Source organism: Oryx dammah, unplaced genomic scaffold (assembly GCF_014754425.2).
Source record: "Oryx dammah isolate SB20612 unplaced genomic scaffold, SCBI_Odam_1.1 HiC_scaffold_28, whole genome shotgun sequence".
NCBI classification, from domain to species: Eukaryota; Metazoa; Chordata; class Mammalia; order Artiodactyla; family Bovidae; genus Oryx; species Oryx dammah.
In genome coordinates, this window is record NW_024070212.1 from 98,327,071 (window position 1) to 98,351,566 (window position 24,496).

A 24,496-nucleotide genomic window follows, 5' to 3' on the forward strand; every position below is an offset into this window, starting at 1 on the left:
TTTCCACTGCTGAGGGCGAAGGTTCAATCTCTGGTCAGGGAACTAAGATCCCACAAACTGTGCAGCACAACCAAAAAAAGAAAAAGAGAAGCCAAAACAACCCGTCAATTTTTCATCCTCCCTTCTAAATCCCGAGTAAAACCAGTCTCACTCAGTTCCTGTGAAATCTCAAGGATAGTAAATAATCTTAACAAAGAAACTTAAAAGTTTTTAAATAAATCATTATGATACAACATCTTACTTTAAACTGAGCTTGAAAGACATACCTTGCCAACTCCAAAAGCGATTTCCCATAAAAAAAGAAGGCTTCTCCACATTCATTAGCTGTCTCTCCATACTTCTTACCTCTAAAAAGAGAATAAACAGCTAGGATCTGAATTAAATTTCTATTTTTTCTAGTTCTTTAGCCATAAAATATTGTTTCTTCTGTAACACATCCTTCCAGGAAACCAATACTCTCCCTTCCTCTTGAACTCAAGGTTCAAGGGATTTTAAGAACAATGAATAAGTTAATGTTGCCAGTTCTTCATCTATATAGTATATATAATTATGTATTTAGATATATAATATACATTATATAATTAAATATATATTCTAAAAAGACATCTATTTGCTACAATTAAAATATATAATCTAAGATCCAAGCTATTAGTAGGTATTTCTCCTGATAAAAGATAGGGGTCAATATAAGCCTGAATATTGTTAGGAGTTAGATGGCATTTGGCTGGGATTAAAGCATGAATCAAGTCCATGTAAAGGCATCCTGATAAAGAGTTAATGTTCTTCAGAGCCTGACTGCCTAGATTCAAATCCTGCCTCTAACTTTAAACTTTAGTAGTTAACTTCATCTCACAATGCCTTAGTTTTCGCATTTATAGAATGGAAATGTTAAGAACCGCTTAGATCCACTGCAAGAACTAATTAAGTTAATGTATATAAAATCATTCAAAATAATGCTTAGAAATACAGATAGCAATATATATACCAAGTTTAGCTATTAATACCTATAAACACGGAAGCAGCAGAGGAAAAATCACAAGTATGATAAATGAGGAGGAGGAAGTACTTTATGTGGAGTAAAGAGAAATCATGCTAAGTCAGGTCAACTAATAGCCTAAAAGTCTAGTAAGAGCAACTGAGCATAAAAGCTATAGTGATGAAGGTCATGTTTAAGGGAAGTCTGTTAGATTAGAAGAATGCATCTCAAATTCTCCTCAAATACCCTTAATGGCAGGACAGTGAGAAAACAAACTTTTCAGGAATCTGGAAGGAAAAAGCTAAGAAGTGTGTTTTTATGTGCTCAATCTTAAAAATTTAATTTTAACATTTTACAATGTAAGGTTTTTATATAAAAACACCTAATTACTTAGCATCAGATGAAACCTGGATCCTACCCTTAGCACAACACTGAATCCCAGAACCTCAGCTCTTCAGGCCCAGATGATGACAGAGAGGCCAGAGGCCAATAAATCCACAAGAATCAACAGGCATCCAGGAATAAGATTCTGTTCTAGAGGGAGTAAGGGTTAGGAAAAAAATACACTACTATAACCCTGACTGAATAAAAGGAATGAAGAAGCCAAAGACTTAATCAGTGAGCCTCAAACCTGAAACCCAGCTTTATTATAAGCATCTCTTTCATAAGGAAGATTTCAATTCCACTGAATATAATGTTATCAACTAATAAGCATACATGACTGACTTCAACTGCTATTGGTAATGGTATTTTTGAGAAAACAAGTCACAGGCTGAAAGGCTACCACTTAAAAGACACTTTCTCTCACTGTAGAAAGTACATTAAAGTCTTTGGCTAAACTAAATCACTCTTGAGGCACTAAGACTAACCTGTTCCCCCAAGATACAGATATACATGGCCACCTGGTGGTCAACTACCAATATTCAAGAAATTGTACAGATAACAAAGGTGCTAAGAATCTATGAAAAATGCTGGCTAATAACAGCACTAGTGAGAGGGTGACTAACCATGCCTTGCTTGGGATTACGGACTTCCCCTGGATACAGAACTTCAAGCATTAGAATAAACACAGTCCTACTATACAGGTATATTCAGTACCCTGGGATATATACTTAAGGGAAAAGAATTTTAAAAAATGTACATATGCGTGTAACTGAGTCACTCTGATATACAGCAGAAATTAATGTAACATTGTAGATCAACTCCACTTCAAATAAAACCTAAGTTTAAAAAAAAACACACTTCCACTGTTAAAATTGGAACAAGTCCCCGAACTGGGACAAATTAGTTAGTGATCAACAGAAAACAAATTTCATTATCTCAGGAAAACCAAAGGCTAAAACTGCTCAGTTATATGTGAGTTTTATAGTTATAAGAATAAGCTCATACATGAAAAATAAATTTTTAAACTCTTGCTTTTCATTCTTTTTCCCATTAAACAACTTTTTATGACTCAAGTTTATTAGGAATGTAACACAATACTTACAAAAGACTAGCTGCTTCCTGGAAGGCATTGACAGCTGCAGGAATATCACCCATTACCAGATGTTTCTGTCCTAATCCCAATAGTTTCTTAGCTTCACTATCCACATCCAGACTGCAAGAAAAAAGATTTCTTTTCAGGTGTCATATACTTTTAAAATCAACATTTTTTGAATATCTGCTACATTTAAACCATAGTATTTTATTTCCTTAAACCTCTCAACTGCTCTGGCTAACCCACAATCTATCACTACAAAAGCTCACTACAAATCTGCATAATCAGTTTGTCTGTTGGTCATCCTTTCAAATCCAGAATTCCATTAAAATTTTTATTTTTAATTTATTTATTTTTCATCGAAGGCTAATTGCTTTACAGAATCTTGCTGTTTTTCTGTCAAACCTCATCATGAATCAACTTGAATCAGGTATACATATATCCCCCCCGTTTTGAACCTCCCTCCCATCTCTCTCCCCATCCCACCCCTCTAGGTTGATACAGAGCCCGTTTGAGTTTCCTTAGCCATACAGCAAATTCCCGTTGGCTATCTATTTTACACATGGTAATGTAAGTTTCCATGTTACTTTTTCCATATATCTCACCCTCCCCTCCCCTGTCCCCATGTCCACAAAGAAAAATCTGATTCTTAATTCAAATGGCCACACAAGTGCTTTTCCTAAAGACAACCATCTTACCTACCATAGTATGCAGAAGTAGCATTCATACTTCACTTTTTGTCACACAGATTATAAAATCATTTGGTGAAGGACTGAGAATAAATTTATTAGCTTGTATTACTTTCGAAGTGAAACTGGTAGTGAACTACTTATACTGCCTTGACTTATGTTAAATAAAGGGCCAGTAAGTTTATCCACTACTGCCTTTTCACCATCAGTATCAATGTCAACACAGTCAAAAAGGCAAATGTTCTTCCAATTATAAAAACAGTTTTGACCTTGCAGGATCTCTCAAAGGGTCTTGGGGATACCAAGGGTATACAAACTACACTATACTTTTGAGAACCTCTGAATAAGAGCATGGACCCATATCCAAAAGAAAAGAATGTATGCGTACAGATTTAAGATAAAGTAACTGAACTCAAACAGGGGGTCTGTAACAACCTAGAAGGATGGGATAGGGAAGGAGACAGGAGGGACGTTCTAGAGGGAGGGGACATATGTATACCTATGGCTGATTCATGTTGAGGTTTGGCAGCAACCAACAAAATTCTGTAAAGCAATTACCCTTCAACTAAAAAATAATTTTTAAAAAATTCCCTGCCTATTGCTTATTCACTGATCAGAAATTTTTTTTAAAAAAGTAAACTCATCAAGTGCAAGAAGACAGGTGATGGTATTAAATGTTAAGAAAAAATTGCTCAACAGAATAGAAGAACAACTTGGCTAGGGAAACATGCTATAGTTGCTGGGCAGTAGTAAGTAACCATTTCAGGTCAGCTGTTACCAATTTATGAGACTCTTCATGTTTTTCCCAACTATCCTTCACATTTCTCTCAGAATCAATTATCATACTCCTTGAAAGATCATAAAGGTTTATAATATTAATTACCTATCAGCAGTGTCCCAAGGGTTAAATAGCCTAGCTACATTTACACCTTATGCTCAGTCCCAAAATTTAATATCATGGTATATACCAAGATTAACCCTCTAATAGTTATGTGAATGTGTTTAGGAATCAATCCTGAGCAGTACTCCTTCTACCCAAAAACGAGACTAACTCACAAATCATTAGATAGTATTTGTAGAAGACATAGTTTAAGTAACCAAAATAACAAAGGAATTTAAGACCATAATGTAAAAAACATAAAACGATGAAAACAAAAAAAAGAAAAGAAAAACTTAAGACTCTTAAAGAAAACCCAAAAGATGTGCATATATCTTGCAGAAGGATTAGAAAGAATTTAGAACAATAATTTTCAACCTAAGTGAGCTTAAGACTTACCAGGAAGTTTTCTAAAACACTCATACACTCAAAGCTTAACAAATGAAATCTCCAGGAATGCAACTCAGGCATTTACCTTTTGGATAAGCTTTCCAATTATTATGCTTCCTCTGGTTAAGAACTATGGTCACATCAAGATGCAGAAGTTACATGGAAATACATGTGGGCCCAATATAAAATTTAAAACTTTCAACTAGAATTAACAACAAAATTGAAAATGGCAACCTTACAAAACTAAGATCTAAATCAGTAGATGTATTCAAACAAAAGAATAAGCTAGCATTTGCCAGTCATGCTGTGTACCAATTAAGGAGAAGAATTAAACAACTTTAAAAATTCAAATATTTTAAAAAATAAATAAAAAATAAAAATTCAAATATTTTAATCAAATACAAAAAACCTGATGACGTCACTGTCAGGACTCCATACTTTAAATTGAACAAATACTTTAACATTTATTCACTCTCACTCGTTACCTATTAAAGATGATAAAACAAACTGCCCTCAAGTTACATAGCTCTTATGTCTATGTTCTAGATATAAATCAAATCACACCATTGTAAATAATCATACCTCTCCACTTTATCTGCAGAAGTAGAAGGAGCAGGGGCATCTTCTTCAATTCTGTAAAGAAAAATTAAGGGGAAAAAAAGTAAAAATGAAAGGCTATTTTAAGACTAGAAATTTAAAAACATAAAGTCATAAAAAGAGCTATTTATTAAATGTCCAATATATTCAGATCTGACATAACATTTATTTAAATTATCAAATTTAACATTTATTCATTCAAGTAACTGTTGAATGCTTATTTGCTACATGATACTATTGATATAATAAACAAGACAGTTACATCCTAGATTTGAGTTTACTGCTCACTAAAAATAACTTTTTTTTTTTTTTTAAGGAAAAAGCAAAGTTTCCCAGAACATTCATTTTTTGGGGGAAAAGTACTAATAAATATCTTTAAAATATTTCATAGTTGTGTTTACTGAAAAAGTCTACAAATAATGACCAACTCAGCAGCCCCTAGACCCTAGACTGTGCTCCTGAAAATCCATTTCCCACTAAAAGGAACCAAGAATCCATTGAGATATAACTGATCTGAAACAGTGTTGGAGAAGTACAGAGGTGATTCTGGGGCAGTATCAGGACAGAAGGCAGCAAAACCCTATCCAGCAGTATTTAGGATCATGTCTACTAACGGTCATGCTAAAAGGGAAGGTGGGGGATCCAGAGTAAAGCAAGAAGAGTTCTTTGTATTTTTCAACTTCTCTATACATTTGATGTTTCGTATTTACAAAAGTATTACCAAAGCACACTTAGGAGCCAACCTCAATAAAATCTCACTGGCCAAAAGAAGGGACAATGTGAACATCAACGAAGAGAATAGGGACTTCCCTGGTGGCCCAGTGGGTAAGACTCCAAGCTCCCAATAAGGGGCCCGGGTTCGATCCCTGGTCAGGGAACTAGATCCCGAATGTCCCAACTAAGAGTTCACAAGCCATAGCTGAAAGATCCCTCACGCCGCAATGATGATCTAAGAGCCCACATGGTGCAACTAAGACCCAAAGCAGCCAAATAAATATAAAACACACACACAGATAATAACTGAATAACCAAAAAGGACCTACTGTGTAGTACAGGAAAATATGCTCAATTTTTTGCAATAACCTAAGTGGGAAAAAGACTCGAAAAAGAATAGATGCATGTATATGTATAACTGAATCACTTTGCTGTACACTTGAAACTAACACACTGTTAATCAAACTATACTGCAATATAAAATTTTAAATATTTTTTAAAAGATTATAGCTGCAATTGACTGGAAAACTCCAAATATGTTTAAATCTATGAGTTCTCAATAATATAAACAAACAAAAAAAAACTCATTAGTCATCTTTGGAAAATGATGGGTGACCACTGCATTATTTTGAAAATTGATAAATAAAGGGAAAGAAGAATTTACCCTCTCTTTACCATCATACAGTTAAACCTTAGGTAGGTTTCAAGGGCTGACTTAAGTTATTACTAGGAATGCTATACACTGACACTATTCACTCGGTATTAACTTAAATCCTTGCCTTTGTTACCTAGTCTATCATCAGTTTTCACCTATATCCCAAAGGAAATATTCAGTTAAGGATATATATCATCTTTAACTGTGCCCCCAAAGCACACCAGAGTTTAAACCAAGAACTGTTACATCTCAAATGAGAGCAGAGAATGCTGTTTGTTAGCTGTGATGAAATGGAGAAAAAGAACAGTGGGAAAATAGAAAACTTTACTACTGAACACCTCAGAAGCCATATATTAGAACTGAAGTACATGCAGCAAGAAAGCTAGGAGTATGAGAGAACACAAAGTTGTGTTTTTAACTCCTCCAAAGGTTAAAATATACAAACAGAATGAGTCAATTAATTTTTCATACTTGGACTTTCTTATTTAGCATACCAAGTTTATGAAAACAGAGTAATATACACAAAACAAATGAACTAAAAAATAGCTTACTCAATTCAATAAATGTATTAATTCAAAAATCAAACTCAATAGCCATTTTATTAGTATCTACTGTATGCTAAGCATTGGAATTAACCTCCAACAAAAGTTAAAGCAGAGCACACAGGTAATTCCTTGGCTATCCAGCGGTTAGGAATCGCCCCATCACTGCCAATGGCCCAAGTGGGGGAACTAAAATCCCACAAGCCACAGGTGCCAACGCCAACCCACACCCGCCCCCACCGAAAAAAAACAGCAGAGGACAATTTGGAAAAAGCAGAAGAGATGAAATGACAAGCAGGGGCTAACTATATTGGAATCTGAGTCTTAGAAAATGCTTTAGAGATGAAAAGTTGTCAATTACCTTCAACAGGACCCAGTATCTTTGCTAGAAACTCCTAAACCTTTTATAAATATTATACTGGTTTACGAGTTTGATGAAAAGTCCTGGGGAGGGAAGGTGGGCAGGGAAATGGGGTTGAAAATAAGCAGACTTCACACTGACAGGGAAAAAAAGCACAATTTAAAAGCTAATGTGTTCAGCTGCAGGGTAAGCGGCAAACGATCTGACCAGAACCCTGGAATGGCCCAGGATCCTTATCTACAAATACTTCCTGTCATAGCTTGCTGTTGTTTAGTTGTCAAGTCGTGTCAAACTCTTTTGTGATCTCATGGACTGTAACCTGCCAGGTTCCTCTGTCCATGGAATTTCCCAGGTAAGAATACTGGAGTGGGTTGCCATTTCCTTCTCCAGAGGATCTTCAAGATCCAGGAATTGAATCTGCATTGACAGGTGAATTCTTTACCACTGAGCCACCAGGGGAAGCCCCTGACATAGCTAATTATCTTCAAATAGCTTCTTTCACTAACGGATTATTCTAATTCTAGCACAGAGCTTCTCAAATTACCTGTGACTGAAGGACCAGACTTTCAATTTCAATATGCAAGAGATGGGTTTTTGTAATGTAAAACAGAAATGTCAGAGTAATGTCAAATTTCTTCATTCCCAAATGTTTACTGTTTTTATGCTCACATCTTTTGGGGAGGGGGGGCAGGGGGGAGGGAGTGGAGGGGTGGGGAGAGGCGGGGACAGGGCCGCACAGCATAGCTTGCAGGACTTTAGTTCCTAGACCAGGGACTGAACCAGGGACCACAGCAGTGAAAGTGTGGAGTTCTAACCACTGAACCGCCAAGGAATTACCTGAACTTTACCTTCTAACTGTCCTTCACCCTACTTTTTCATATCCCCACTTCCTAGGAGCAAGGCTAGATCATGTAGTTTTGATGCCAACCTAAGTCTTTAACTTTTTATCAAGCTGAGGCACTGAATGTGTAATATCATCGAATTTACTTCTTACATACCCTGTGGTACAAAAGCTTGAAGTGGATAAAATTAGAAAACAATGGGTATCAGTTCAGTTCAGTTGCTCAGTCGTGTCCGACTCTGCAACCCCACGAACCGCAGTACGCCAGGCCTCCCTGTCCATCACCAACTCCCAGAGTTTACCCAAACCCATGTCCACTGAGTCGGTCATGCCATTCAACCATCTCATCCTGTTGTCCCCTTCTCTTCCTGCCCCCAATCCCTCCCAGCATCACGGTCTTTTCAAATGAGTCAGCGCTTCGCATCAGGTGGCCAAAGTATTGGAGTTTCAGCTTCAGCATCAGTCCTTCCAATGAACACCCAGGACCGATCTCTTTTAGGATGGACTGGTTGGATCTCCTTGCAGTCCAAGGGACTCTCAAGAGTCTTCTCCAACACCACACTTCAAAAACATCAATTCTTCGGCGCTCAGCTTTTTCACAGTCCAACTCTCACATCCATACATGACCACTGGAAAAACCATAGCCTTGACTAGACGGACCTTTGTGGACAAAGTGATGTCTCTGCTTTTTAATATGCTGTCTAGGTTGGTCATAACTTTCCTTCCAAGGAGTGTCTTTTAATTTCATAGCTACAATCACCATCTGCAGTGATTTTGGAGCCCCTCAAAATAACAGTGATTTTGGAGCCCCTCAAAATAAAGTCTGACACTGTTTCCCCATCTATTTGCCATGAAATGATGGGACCGGATGCCATGATCTAAGTTTTCTGAATGTTGAGCTTTAAGCCAACTTCACTCTCCTCTTTCACTTTCATCAAGAGGCTTTTTAGTTCTTCTTCACTTTCTGCCATAAGGGTGGTGTCTTCTGCATATCTGAGGTTATTGATATTTCTCCCGGCAATCTTGATTCCAGCTTGTGCTTCCTCCAGCGATTCTCCTGATGTACTCTACATATAAGTTAAATAAACAGGGTGACAATATACAGCCTTGATGTACTCCTTTTCCTATTTGGAACCAGTCTGTTGTTCCATGTCCAGTTCTAACTGTTGCTTCCTGACCTGCATACAGGTTTCTCAAGAGGCAGGTCAGCAGTGATAAACTTACTTCTATTCTTACTTAGTAGCCTAGACAAAAAGGGCATGAACCAATCAAAGCCATAGCAGTACAGTCAGAAGAAAAGGCATAATTAAAGCAGAGATTCTTCAAACTTCAGTCTACATGAATTAAACAGATTGTTGAGTCCCAACCCTAGAGTTCTGATTCAGTGGATCTACTACGAGGTCCAGGAATTTGCATTTCTAACAACCTTCTAGGTGATGCTACTCCTGGTTTGGGAACCACAATGTAACAATCACCAGATTAGGAAAAAAATTATACACTAATGTTCGTGTCTTATCTGAGCCACAGACATGTTTATCCACAATTATTTTTTTAATGTTAATTACAGTAGCTACTACATTTAAAACTATGAAGATAGCACATAAAAAATCTGGATTTCTGCTTCTCTTGAAAAATTTTTATGTAAACTGAAAAACCAAAAATTACTAAAGAAAACCATGGGAAAATTACTATGTAATTCATCTGGAGAAGGCCTTTTTAAATTCAGAAATATAGAAGATTGATAAATTCTACTCCATCTAATTCATTTCACAAAAGGTTAACTTACCAAATTATATACAGTTATTATAATCAAAAGGAAAAAGGTCCAGCAAGAAAAGATGAAAGGATATAAACCTATTCACAGAAAATGAAACACAAAGAGCTCAAACATCTGAATACGCACTCACATTCTTCAGAGAAACACAAAACTACAATGAGAAAACATTTTTTTACCCATCAAATATTCAAAGACGAGAATGTAAGAGAAACAACTGTTCCCATATATTGCTAAAAGTGAAGTCGCTCAGACGTTTCTGATTCTTTGTGACGCCATGGACCATAGCCTACCAGCCTCCTCCATCCATGGGATTTTCCAGGCAAGAGTATTGGAGTGGGTTGCCTTCTCCAGAGGATCTTCCTGACCCAGGGATCAAACCCAGGTATCCAGCATTGCAGGCAGACGCTTTACCGTCTGAGCTATCAGGGAATCAAAAGGAGGGACGTGAGGGTATCCAAAAGGGTCATGATCCAGGTCAGGCTTCAACTCACAACCTCAGCAAGGCTCTGCATATACTGCTGTATAAGTACTGCACGCTAACCAATTGCTAATAGAAGTTTAAATATATGTATATTACTAATAGAAGTTTAAATTTACAAAACATCTATGCAGGTCTATTTGGCAGTATCTATCAAAAATAACAAGTGAACACTCTTTGATCCAGCAGTTCCACTTGTAGAATTTATCCTATAGATAAGTCCATGGTTTACAAGGTTATTCACTAAAGCATTATTTGTAATAATTAAATTCTGGATAGAATTCAAGTATCCACCAATAGGAAACCTGTTATGAGACAGCTACAGAATAGAATAAAATGCAGCCATTTAAAAAATAAAAAAAAATTAAAAAATAAAAAAATAAAAATAAAAAAAACGGAAAACTATGCCCTAATGAGGAAATTACATCCTGAGGAGGAATCATCTCCAAAATACATTGCTAATAAAGTGGTCAGAAATCTGTCAAGTGTGCTACCATTTGTATAATAATGTAGAATAACTACATACAATCTGCTCTTATATGATTAGGTATCATTGCTGTTATTGTTGTTTAGTTGCTAAGTCGTGTCCAACTCTTTGCAACCCCATGAACTGTAGTCTGCCAGGCTCCTCTGTCCATGTATTTTCCAGGCAAGAACACTGGCGTGGGTTGCTATTTCCATTTCCAGGGATCTTCCCCACCCAGAGATTGAACCTGCATCTCCTGCATCGGTAGGCAGATTCTTTACCACTGGGCCACCAGGGAAGCCCAGAAGATATCACTGAGGGATACATAATAAATTATGAACACTGGTGGACTGTAAGGAGAAAATGCTAATAAGGGTTAATTAACATTTCACTGTATACTCCGTCTTCTGGATTTTGACCAGAAATGTATGCCCTAGTCAAAGAAATAATATTTTAAATATCAAAAATATCTGCCACTGTGGCATACATTCTCCGCAATAACTGAAGTTGAACAGTGACCTAGCACTGTCAGGGAGAATTCACTTCAATCCCCACCACCACATCACTTTCTCCTATCTGGCCCTCTAAGGTACAAAACACCAAATTGCTAAATATTGGTGACTGTTTAGAAACTGGGAAAGGAGGGAGGGTGAATCTGGAATTTTTATTTCTGGGATTGGGAAACTAAGCACTATCCGAGCAAAAACAAGGTACAAGAACAGGATTCATTAGTGAGAACTGTGGGTACATATTACGAGTTGGTTGGTTGATTTTTAAAAAAAATATGTATTTATTTGGCTGCACTGAGTCTTAGTTGCAGCATGAGGGATCTTTAGTTGCAGCATGCAAACTCTTAAATTGCAGCATGTGGAATCTAGTTCCCTGACCAGAACCCAGGCCTCCTGCATTGGGAGAGTAGAGTCTTACGCACTGGTGAAAGTGAAAGTGGCTCAGTCCTGTCCGACTCTTTGCGACCCTATGGACTGTAGCCTACCAGGCTCCTCAGTCCATGGGATTTTCCAGGCAAGAGTACTGGAATGGGTTGCCATTTCCTTCTCCAGGAGATCTTCCCAACCCAGGGATTGAACCCAGGTTTCTCACACTATAGGCAGATGCTTTACCGTCTGAGCTACCAGGGAAGTCCTGGACCACCAGGGAAATGGGTAACATTCAATGGGCCAATTCAGAGCAAACATCTGTCATAGAGCAATACCTATTACATTATCATTTAACCCTCTCACACACACACACACACACAACACCTTGTTGTATGTGTCAATATCCTATTTTCCAGAGTAGTAACTTACCCAATTACACAAATGATTTTCTAATCTATATGTAACACCAATCATAACTCATGCTATATTCTAACTGCCTACTGACTTTCTGTTTTCTCCAACCGGATTAAGATCTGAGAAACCATGTCTGTCTTATCCTAAACTGTATTCTACAACCAAGCACAAAGCCTGGCATCTAATCAATATCTGTTAAAGTAACCAATTCTGAATCACTAAGGGTCGGATTAAGGACAAGTGACTTTGCCACTTATCATGTGAAGTACCTAAGTTTCCTCAACTATTAACAGTACCCATCTCACAAGATTTGTTTTGAAAATTAAATGAGAATGTTCACGAAGTGCTTAGTTCAATGCTTGGCACATAAGGAATCAAAAGATGCTAGCAATCATTAACAATGAAAGAACCAAAAGATAGGAAGAATTAGAGGCAGCATCAAAGGAAAACAAAATTAAAGAAGGAGTACCTGGTATCAGAGGCAGCAAAAAGGTACCAGAAAGAACTAATTAGGAAGCTAAGAATGATAAGGTCTACTTCAGCATTTGGACAATGATTATCTTTAGCAATGCTGTTTAAATGACATGAAGGAAAGCAGCTCAACTGAGACAGGATGGACAAATGTATATATTCTCAGAACACAGTTGTCCAGTTAGACTGTGATCTGATGACTCGAAACTCGTATCTTATTCATCTCTGTATCTCTGAAACCCAACATATTAAAATATGTATTGAATACATCTGTTAAATGCATAAGCAAATAGAAGGGGAAAAAATGGGAGAGTAGAAATGCAGACTCTTCCCTAAAGAAGCCTGGCTATGAAAAGAATCAAAGAAAGCAACTGAACAGATATATCAGAGAAAATGTTTTTACAACCATCCACTTTGGGACGTTTGAATGCAGAGGAAACGGTGCTCTATCAAAGGAATACAAGCACCAAGAGACCAAACCAGTAGCTGCTAAACGTGTGGGGGGGAGTCTCCAACTGTCTTGATTGTCAAGATTTTTTTCCTTAACATAAACTCTCGCTCTGTGAAGAAGGCCTTTCTTCTAGAGAACTTTTAAGTTCCGCAAGAGGTGGTTTCAACCCTCTAGCTGTCTATTCTGTGTCTGCTCCAGAAAAGCAGCTGAATGCACATTTAAGAAAACAGCACTGACTGCACTCTTTAAATTCTTGGCCCCAAATCTGAAGCAAGGACAAAACTGGCAATCCTACTACATTCCCTAAAATATGTCTTCCAAGTCTCCAAAGTAACTATTTCTCTCCTCAAATCTCCTACACCATATTCCATTCTCCCTTACTTCTAAGCAGGTCTTGCTTCACACCTCATTGAGCAAATAGACACCACTAGACAGGAAGTCTCCCTCAACCACCAAAACCATCAACCTACCTGTACCTGCATCCACTCTCTCTCCTATTCATGAATGGAAACTTCATTCATGACCAGCTGGCTCCTGGTCATTCATCTCCTTGTGGCCATTCCAGATTGCCCAATCTAAAATAACCACCCAGTTACCTCACATCTCTTTAAACTAGGTGAAGGTAAAGTAATTATTTGCATAGCACTTTATCACTGATATTCTCTAATATACATATTTATAGTCTCTATCCCAGTAGTCTCCATTTAAGAGCAGAGATCTTTTTCTGTCTCCTTATTATATAAAACAAATGCTCAATAAATACAGGGAATCCTCGGTGGCTCCGATGGTAAAGAATCTGCCTGCAGTGCAGGAGACCTAGGTTCAATCTCTGGGTCAGGAAGATCCCCTGGAGAAGGGAATGGTTACCCACTCCAGTATTCTTGCCTGGAGAATTCCATGGACAGACGAGCTTGGCAGGCTGCAGTCCATGGGGTCACAAAGAATCGGACAGGACTGAGGGACTAACACTTTCACTATGCCTATAAATAGGACAAAAAAAAACTGCTTCACAAATTTTCCTAAAAGAATCTTCCCCATTACTGCCACTATTTTACAAATGGGAAAACTGAGGTCCACCATGCTAGCCAGAAAGAGAACCCAGTTTTCTTGACTCCTAGTCATCATAGACATCATCTGTCTAGGTTTTTTTTTTTTTTTTTGCTGCGCCACTTGGTGTACAAGATCTTAGTTCCCTGACCAGAGATCAAATTTGTGCCCCTTGCAGTATTAACCACTGGACCACCAGGGAAGTCCCTCCATAAAAAGTTTTAAGACACCCTTACAAATAAATACATGTTCAGCACCCACCTACGATATAACAGAAAAAGTGCAGTATTCAAAAGCAGAGCCCCTACACAGCAAAAAGAATCACTAAATAATATGTAATGTGGATGATTCACATAAAGTTGAGTATAAGAGGTCATATAATAACATACTGTAGATATAACATTCAAAAACAGACAAAACTAATCTGTAATGTTTCTAAGTCCAAAAAACTACCCTTGTTGGGAGTAGGGCTTGAGGGATCCTAGTTCCCCAAAGCAGGGTTTCACTGCAGTGAAACCACTGAATCCTAACCACTGGACCACCAGGGAATTTCCATAGGGCTTTTAATATTTATTTTTATTTATTTCTTTTGTGAACTCTTAGTTGAGGCATGTGGAGATCTAGTTCCCTGACCAAGGATCAAATCCACACCCCTTGCATTGGAAGCAGTCTTAGCCACTGGACGACCAAGGAAGTCCCATGGAACCTTCAACTTATGCTTTCTCCTAGGAGATTTACAGTTTCAGGCCTTATATCTAGAACTTTTATCCATTTTCAGCTCATTTTTGTATATAAGGGTCTAATTTCATTCTTCTACATGTGTACATCCCATTTTCCCAACACCATTTGGTGAAAAGAATGTCATGTCCTCTCTGAGTGATCTTGGCACCCTTAACAAAAATCATTTGACCATATGCAAGGATTTATTTCTGGACTATTACATTCCATTGCTCCATCATGCCAGTACCAGCCTGTTTTGATTATTATAGCTTTGCAATGTTTTGAAATCAGGAAGTGAGACCTACACTTCGTTCTTTTTCAAAACTGTTTTAGCAGGGAATCTCTGGTGGCTCAGAGGTTAAAGCGTTTGCCTGCAATGCAGGAGACCTGGGCTTGAACCCTGAGCTGGGAAGATCCCCTGGAGAAGGAAATGGCAACCCACTCCAGTATTCTTGCCTGGAGAATCCCATGGAGGGAAGAGCCTGGTAGGCTACAGTCTACGGGGTCACAAAGAGTCAGACACGACTGAGCTACTTCACTTTCACTTTCCTTGGTGGTCCAGTGGATCCACATTCGCACTGCTAAGGGCCCAGGCCGAGGCAAGGCCAAAAACAACAAAAAATGTTTTGGCTATTTGGGATCCCTTGAGGTTTCTTATGAGTTTTAGGATGCATTTTCCTATTTGTACAAAAAGTGCCACTGGTGTTTTGACAGACTGTTGAATCTACAGATCTCTTTGGGTAGTATGAACATCTTAACAGTATCAAGCATTCCAGTCCATGAACACAGGACATTTTTTATGTGTGTGTGGAATCTTAAGGGTGAACCTCAGCGCTCTTTTTTAAACAATTTTTTTTTTTTCAGATGGGCCGCACAGCTTGCCCTCTGCAGTGTAAGCACTGATTCCACCAATTGACCACGAGGGAATTCTCTGAACCCCAGCTTTTAAAGTGGTAAGTGAAGAATTCTTTTGGACACACATAAATTATCAAAATTAATGGATGTGATGAGGAATAAACTTGTCCTAAGAGTACAAGTCATATTCATCTTGTTCAGAAATAATTTCAATATTTCATTTATTTTTCTGATCTGTTCTTGTCCTTCACCTCAAAACCAGCCTGAGATTATCATGTATCAGATTTCATTTAAAACAATCTTCTAAGGAGGTTTCCCTGGTGGTCCAGGGGTTAAGACTGAGAGCTTTCAATACAAGGGGCTCGGGTTCAAGGTCCTGGTCAAGAAACTAAGATCCTACATGCCATGCCACAAAAAAATTAATGAGTAAATAAAACAATCTTGTAAGAACAGTATTTTTTTTGCAGGTCCACGGAGACTCTTTTCTCATTTACACATTTGAGCTAATATACTGGCCTAACACCTCCAATCACAAGGGTACGTTGGCTAAATCTTTCACAAAAGTATATTCTAATTACTGTGACATTAATTCATCTCATGGTAAAGCCTACTTACTGAGCTTACGGAAAAAAACCCAAACAAACTTTCTGGCCAACCCAATACAAGAAGTTACTGATCTCACTTTAAACAGCTGAATGCTAAGTCACTTCAGTCGTGTCCGACTCTGCGTGACCCCAAAGACGGCAGCCCACCAGGCTCCCCCATCCTTGGGATTCTCCAGGGAAGAACACTGAATACTAAGCACCAAAAAAGCCTCACACCAACACAGATTAACCTTACACTTACGGAAAGAGAAACAACAAACTCCAGAACTTTAAGGATTGAGTTAAACCACTCATTTTTACTTTGACATCTCTCATCTAAAGGTACCATTATGTAGCTCAGAAATTATAAGACAGCTAAACTAAAATTCAGTGCACCACCTAAGACTTCCTAAGTTTCCTCATTCCTCCTTACCACTACATTACAAACTGTTATATTCTTTTATCTACTGTAACATGAAAACATTAAAAATTAGAACTATTTAGAAAGCTAGTGAGGACAAGGACTGATTTAACATTTAGACAGTCACTGATAAATTTTTACCAATGTTGTTTAAATGTCATGAGAGAACAGAAGCCAAATTGAAGCTTTTTAGAGATGACAAAACTGTGGCCCAACGTTCACTAATTAAGCAATGAAAGTGGTATCAAAGTCAACTCTGAATTAAGGTTTATTTCTCATTTCATTTTTTTTCTCTCTACTGGTTTGCAAGTTATACGTGTTTTTTATTCTTTCAATGGTTAAACTGGAATTATAATGTGTATTTTATTTTATAATGTTTGTTCTTAACAGAGTCTAAACTCACGTTAATTTTCTTCACCCTCCCCCTTAAACGCCTTACCCCTCAATAATTTAACTGAGGAATGCTGCCATTATTGTTCTCTCCAACTAGCTTATTAAATTTTCATGCAATTTCCTCTCAAGGTTTGGGGATGAAGGAAGGATGAGAAATGAGGGAATAAAAACGTGAAATACTAGGACTTAACCAGACTCTGCCACTTAATAATTTGTTTCTTCGAATAAACCTCCCGTTTCCCTTCACCGTTCAAAAAATACCGGAGTGGCACTGTGCCGTTTTGACAGCAATCATGTCTTCCATTCTACTGCACTTCACGCATAATACTGCCCATTCTCCTAGCAACCAAACGCTGCTAGAAGTGAGACCTCAACGCAGCGCTAAAGATGCTTCACGACCCGATTAAGTCCTCTACAAGCAATTGAGTCCCCTGCCAACATTGCCAAAATCTAAAAGAACCACGATGCTCTCCACCACAAAAAGAAATGGGCCTAGCTGAAGGTAGGAGGGCACCAGGTGAGCAAGGAGTCCGCAGGGAACAAGCTCCCTCGTGACCCACCGCGGAAGTCCGAGGCGGACCGCGAGCCGCAAGGCCCCAAACAATGGAGTTTTCCCGCCTCCTCGGGGCCCCGCCCCCTGCTCCAGAGCCCGCGGAGGGAAGCGAACGCACTGGCGCACAACCCCGCCCCCCAGGGGTCCCCCCCCCCCCCCCCCCCCCGTCCACCCCCCTTCCCCGGGCAGGTTTTTTTTTTTTTTTCTTTTGGCGCCAAATCTCTGTTGGTTATTTTCCCGAGGTGTTTGAGAATACTACCGGAGGCTTACACCAGTTGTGTGGGGATAGCAGGGGCATGAAGGCACACCGGCGCGCCTGGGCCCCGCCTCCCCACCGATAGCCCCGGGCCGGGGGAGGAAAGAGAGGGGCAGGCAATGGAGACAGCCGCCGCTGCCCCCGGCAAGATGGCGGCCGCGAAAAGCGGGGCAGGGGGCGCCAGCCGACCGGCGTTACTGATATTGAGGGAAGACTCTCTACAAGAGGTGAGCTTCTCCAGTGTCCGGGCCTTCCCGAATAGCGACGGTTGTTCATTGGAAGGCACGTCCTCCAACCCTCCGGTCTGCCCCTCCCAGGGAGCCTCCGTCCACCACCCCCTCCCTGCGGACTGGCCAGTGCCTCAAGCTCTCCACGGTCCGGCTTACTTGTCGGCGGAAACCAGCTCCGCGGTGATGGCGGCAGTGGCTGTGGACTCTGCGGCCATCGTTCCCCTGAGGTGGTGGGCCAGCGGACGGGACACAGCCTGTGAGAAAAACAAGACGGAATTCAGGACGCCAGAGACTTATTCAGGGAGAGAAAATGGCAGATTGGAGACCCCGCGCGGTTGGGTCCTCTTATATAGCAGGGCCCTTCGCCCCGCCTATCCACTTCCGGATCCTCCCCCTCGAGTTTAAAGGGCCAGGACCCAGCCCCAAACCAACCCAAGGATATCCTCCGCCCGCACTGCCTGGTTCTACCGGCTACCTTTACTCCCTGGTCTGCCTTCCTCGAAGAAAGCAACTTTTTGCTTCTCTAGCAAGTCGCGTAAGAATTTTGGCACTACAGCTCCTGACTGGACGTTGGCCAGCGGCTTCCAAAAAAGAAGCTAGTGCTGCTCTACATGTGTGGAGCGAGTAGCCTGGAGTCTCTTTCTAGGCCCGATACTTAGGAGGGTAACTGAGACTTTCTATCTGTCCTCTGAGTCGTAACGGATGGACACGCAGGAACCGAGCACGGGTATACCTGCAACGGCTAGAACTGTTATCGGTGAGAGACGCGTGGCTCTGAACCTCCGCAACAACTGACGCGAAACAGTCCTGTCCTAGGATTGGTCACCGCTTGAAACTACCGCGCTTGATTCAGGGCTCCAGGCTGCGGCGGGACGCGGGTGGCTCCTCCCTCTGGACCCGCCCCCCTTCGACTGGCCCAATCGGCTGATGCCATCCTCTTAGACCCGACCCCAGATTCCAAATCTGACTTGCTGATTACGATTTTATCTTATCTTTTCTCCACTACATGCGGGGGCACTGTGCTTAAACATCTAAAGCTATTAAATGTCTTACTTAACTTTACACCAAAGCTTACTAGTGACAACGGTGTTCTCAGCCCCATTTGGTAGAAATGGAAACCAAAGTTCAGAGAATGTTTGACTAGCGTAATGTGCCTCGTTTCCTGCAACTGGCTGAGTGGAAGATAACTGCTGCTGCTGCTGCTGCTAAGTCGCTTCAGTCGTGTCCGACTCTGTGCGACCCCAGAGACGGCAGCCCACAAGGCTCCGCCGTCCCTGGGATTCTCCAGGCAAGAACACTGGAGTGGGTTGCCATTTCCTTCTCCAATGCATGAAAGTGAAAAGTGAAAGTGAAGTCGCTCAGTCGTGTCCGACTCTTAGCGACCCCATGGACTGCAGCCTACCAGGCTCCTCCGTCCATGGGATTTTCCAGGCAAGAGTACTGGAGTGGGTAACTGGCAGGCTGAAATGAGTGCACTTCTTCACACCTGGAGCACCATCCATTGCCTACCACCATGCCCTTGCTGGCCTACCGTGATCAGAACAGTAATTTTATTTTCGTCCAGGTTCAGACATACTGCGAAAGATTCCTGGGGAGTATTCTTATTCCAGTTTGTCAAGACTCAGGGAGTTGGGAATTTTTAGGGGAAAAGAGCTGGACCTGTAAATGCCAGTTCCTGTAGCAAACAGATGTGAGTTCCCCCGTTTTTAGCTGGGTGACCTGAGCCAAGTCAAGTAACCTTATAAGATTAAATGTAAAATGAGGACAATATCAGTATCCACCCTTTAAGAATATTGTGAGAATTCTAGATGATGCTTCAACAATCAGCACTATGCCTGGGTCATGCTAACCATTTACTAAATGGCTACAACAGTCTGATAACACAGTGACTGGAGGATTGAGCTCCAGAGAGGGGAGTACGGCCTGACAAATCCAGTCCAGAAACTTGTGTGATCCACTCATTCCTTATACTAATTTTTTTAAGATTTTTATTTTATTTTTAGCTGCACAGGGTCTTCATTGCTGTGTAGGGGCTTTTCCTAGTTGTGGCTAGCGGGGGCTAATTTCTCGTTGAGGTGTTCAGGCTTCTCAATGAAGTGGCTTCTTTTGTTGCTTACCACGGGATCTAGGGTGTGTGGACTTCAGTAGTTTGCAGCACCTAGGCTTAATTGCTTCATGCCATGTGGGATCTTCCTGGACTAGGGTTCCCCTGCATTGGCAGATGGATTCTCAACCACTGGATCACTACAGAAGTCCCTCATTAAACTCATATTCACTAAACAGCTATAATTTTTCAAGGCTTTGTTCTAAGTCCTAAGGACAAAATACATGGTCAGCTTAAGACTGAGGAACTCAGTCTTATAAAGAATGGATTTTTAAATGGATTTTAAATCCATCCACTACTTTAAGTTTTTACTACCACCACTCATCTCTTGCCTGTATACCTTGTGATCTCTGCTTAACTCTCTCCAGAAAAATCTTTTTAAAGTGTAAATCAGATCATGTCACTCTCCTGGAATAGCTTTCCATTGCTGTTAGAAGAGATTTTGAGCTCCTTATCATTACCTACAAGTCCTACATGATCTGGCTCCAATTCACCTTTCCAAAATTCATCTTATACTACTCTTCCTTCACTTGGTTTTCTACCACACTTTCTCCCTGTTCCTTTGAATGTACAAGCCCTTTCTCATATCCAGAGGCCTTTGCACTTACTGTCTTACTACCTAAAAAGCTCTTCTACCAATACTTTGAATAACTAGCTCCTATTCTTCCTTCTTCCACAGTTTATTGTGATCCACACAGTCAAAGGCCTTGGCATAGTCAATAAAGCAGAAATAGATGTTTTTCTGGAACTCTCTTACTTTTTCGATGATCCAGCGGATGTTGACAATTTGATCTCTGGTTCCTCTGCCTTTTCTAAAACCAGCTTGAACATCTGGAAGTTCACGGTTCACGTATTGCTGAAGCCTGGCTTGGAGAATTTTGAGCATTACTTTACTAGCGTGTGAAAGTGAAGTCGCTCAGTCGTGTCTAACTCTTTGCAACCCGTGGACTGTAGCCCACCAAGCTCCTCCGTCCATGTGATTCTCCAGGTAAGAATACTAGTGTGTGAGATGAGTGCAATTGTGCGGTAGTTTGAGCATTCTTTGGCATTGCCTTTCTTTGGGATTGGAATGAAAACTGACCTTTTCTATTCCTGTGGCCACTGCTGAGTTTTCCAAATTCGTTGGCATGTTGAGTATAACACTTTCACAGCATCATCTTTCAGGATTTGAAATAGCTCAACTGGAATTCCATCACCTCCACTAACTTTGTTCGTAGTGATGCTTTCTAAGGCCCACTTGACTTCACATTCCAGGATGTCTGGCTCTAGGTGAGTGATCACACCATTGTGACTATGCCAAAGACTTTGACTGTGTGGATCACAATAAACTGTGGAAAATTCTGAAAGAGATGGGAATACCAGACCACCTAACCTGACTCTTGAGAAACCTATATGCAGGTCAGGAAGCAACAGTTAGAACTGGACATGGAACAACAGACTGGTTCCAAATAGGAAAAGGAGTACGTCAAGGCTGTATATTGTCACCCTGCTTCTTTAACTTCTATGCAGAGGACATCATGAGAAACACTGGGCTGGAGGAAGCACAAGCTGGAATCAAGATTGCTGGGAGAAATATCAATAACCTCAGATATGCAGATGATACCATGGCAGAAAGTGAAGAGGAACTAAAAAGCCTCTTGATGAAAGTAAAAGAGGAGAGTGAAAAAGTTGGCTTAAAGCTCAGTATTCAGAAAATGAAGATCATGGCATCTGGTCCCATCACTTCATGGCAAATAGATGGGGAAACATTGGAAACAGTGTCAGACTTTATTTTTGGGGCCTCCAAAATCACTGCAGATGGTGACTGCAGCCATAAAATTAAAAGACACTTACTCCTTGGAAGGAAAGTTAGGACCAACCTAGACAGCATATTAAAAAACAGAGACATTACTTTGTCCACAAAGGTCCATCTAGTCAAGGCTATGGTTTTTCCAGTGGTCATGTATGGATGTGAGAGTTGGACTATAAAGAAAGCTGAGCGCCGAAGAATTGATGCTTTTGAAGTGTGGTGTTGGAGAAGACTCTTGAGAGTCCCTTGGACTGCAAGGAGATCCAACCAGTCCATCCTAAAGGAGATCAGTCCTGGGTGTTCATTGGAAGGACTGATGCTGAAGCTGAAACTCCAATACTTTGGCCACCTGATGTGAAGAGCTGACTCATCCGAAAAGACCCTGATGCTGGGAGGGATTGGGGGCAGGAGGAGAAGGGGATGACAGAGGATGAGATGGCTGGATGGCATCACCAATTCAATGGATATGAGTTTGGGTAAACTCCAGGAGTTGGTGATGGACAGGGAGGCCTGGCGTGCTACGGTTCATGGGGTCGCAAAGAGTCAGACACGACTGAGTGACTGAACTGAACTGAACTGATTCTGCCTTTAGGCCTCATCTCAAGTATTACTTCCCCAAAGAAACCTTCCCTAGCCACTCAGTCAAAGTTAGCTTCCTAGTGTTTATTTGTTCCATTGTACTTATCAAAATCTGAAGTTATTCATTTTTCTTTTATTCTTACCACTTCTAAGTATATAGGCTTCATGTGGCCTTTTCTGTCTTATTTACAGCTGAATGCCCAATGGATTTACCAGTGGTTGATGCATACTAGGTGTCCAAAATGAATTTATCGAATGAGTAAATAAAATAATCATAATATAATCATAATTAGAACTGGAAAGAGTTTCACTTAAAATATATCTGCTTAAAATAGAAACCAAGATTTGGGGGAATTTCCTGGCAATCCAGTGATTGACTCTATGCTTCACTGCTAAGGACCAAGGTCGGGGAACTATGATCCCAAAAGCAGCGGCCAAAAACAAAACGAGCCACAAAGTTTCATAGTAAGTAATTTTAAAATTCTATTTAACATGATTTAGGGAGGACTTCCAGTTAAAGATGGTGTGTTAAACACATTTATACCCATTCCCTTTGAAACCTGTCTACACAGCAATAAAGAAACTTTAAATTTGTTTTTAAAGATAGACTGGCAAGATCACAGAGGATGGGAAAGGAAGCAATAGCAACAAAAATTTTAAAGTTGGAAAAGAGATGGACAAGTAGTAATTGACCTAACACCTAAGAAAGGAGAATTCGGGCTTCCCTGGTGGCTCAGTGATAAAGAATCCACCTGCCAATGCGAGAGACATGGGTTCAATCCCTGGTTCAGGAAGATCCCACTTGCTGCAGCCAAGGAGGCACTGCTATTGAGTCTGTGTTCTAGAGCACTCAAGCTGCAGCTACTGAAACCTGAACGCCCTTGAGCTCATGCTGGGCCACAGCAGAAACCACCACAATAAGAAGTCTGTGCATTTCAACTAAAAAGAAGTCCCTGCTTGCCACAATTAGGGAAAGCCCCTGCATAGCAATGAAGACCCAGCACAGCCATAAATAGATAAATAAAATCATTAAAGAGAGAGAGAGAGAATCCCAATAGGACAGCCAAGAAGCAATTAGGCTGACAACAGAGAAGTCACAAAAGGCTCATGAATCGGTTGCAGCAGGTTCTTTTTTAAGAGTATGGGAAGAAGTGCATGCGTCTGTTCTCAGTTACTCATATCCAATTCTGTGACCCCATGGACTGTAGCAGACCAGGTTCTTCTGTCCAAGGAATTTTCCAGGCAAGGTTGCTGGAGTGAGTTGCCATTTCCTCCTTTAGGGGATCTTCCTGACCCAGGGATCAAACCTGTGTCTCCCAGGGCTTTAAAAAGCAGGTTAGGCTGACAAATCGTCTTCCCCAAGGCAATAGAAAACTGGAAGTTTATTTTTTGGAGAGGTAAAACAATAAGGAGGTTGAACTAAGTGAAAGTTGAGGGTAGAAGAAGTATATAGAAAAGAAAGGGATTAAATGAATGACCACATACGAAATACTGAGACCTTGTGATAGACTCCTAGTTGTCTTCCACTATCTATTTTTCTCTTCTATAGTAGTAGATAGAACCCTGACTTGTATTAATTTGTTTATGCATTCATTTTAGTGCATAGCCACCAGAACAAAAACCAAAATTGTCATTGTCCCTTGGAACTAGAAGTGCTCACATGATGACATTCTGGTCAAAGGAAAGTGAACAGAAGTAACATGTGCAACTTCCATGTAGTGACATCAAAGGGTAGGGGCTTGTCTTTCCAGAAGACATGGTGGTGAACCAACTTGGACAAAGTCAATCAGTGTGAGGCACCAGGAATGACAAATCAGTAAGATGCTTGAAAGTGAAAGCGAAAGTCGCTCAGCTGTGGCCAACTCTTTGTGACCCCATGGACTATTTCCTAGCATCACAGAGCCACTGTAC

The 24,496-nt window shown here is 40.4% G+C and overlaps 1 protein-coding gene across 2 annotated transcripts in view; it reads right to left on the reverse strand.

Annotated features, from left to right (window-relative positions):
* Positions 1 to 18,488, reverse strand: part of LOC120856212 (nuclear autoantigenic sperm protein) — a 28,597-nt gene extending 10,109 nt beyond the window's left edge. The window contains exons 1-4 of one of the 2 annotated variants that reach the window (XM_040231286.1): positions 18,270 to 18,488; positions 4,992 to 5,042; positions 2,463 to 2,573; positions 267 to 347 (exon numbers count right to left, since the gene is read on the reverse strand). In XM_040231286.1, coding sequence (XP_040087220.1) covers positions 267 to 347; positions 2,463 to 2,573; positions 4,992 to 5,042; positions 18,270 to 18,328 — 302 coding nt within the window. In that variant the 5' untranslated portion in view covers positions 18,329 to 18,488. The remainder of the gene's footprint in view (positions 1 to 266; positions 348 to 2,462; positions 2,574 to 4,991; positions 5,043 to 18,269) is intronic. The other variant, XM_040231284.1, reaches the window with a different exon arrangement.
* Between the last annotated feature and the right edge of the window lie 6,008 nt (positions 18,489 to 24,496).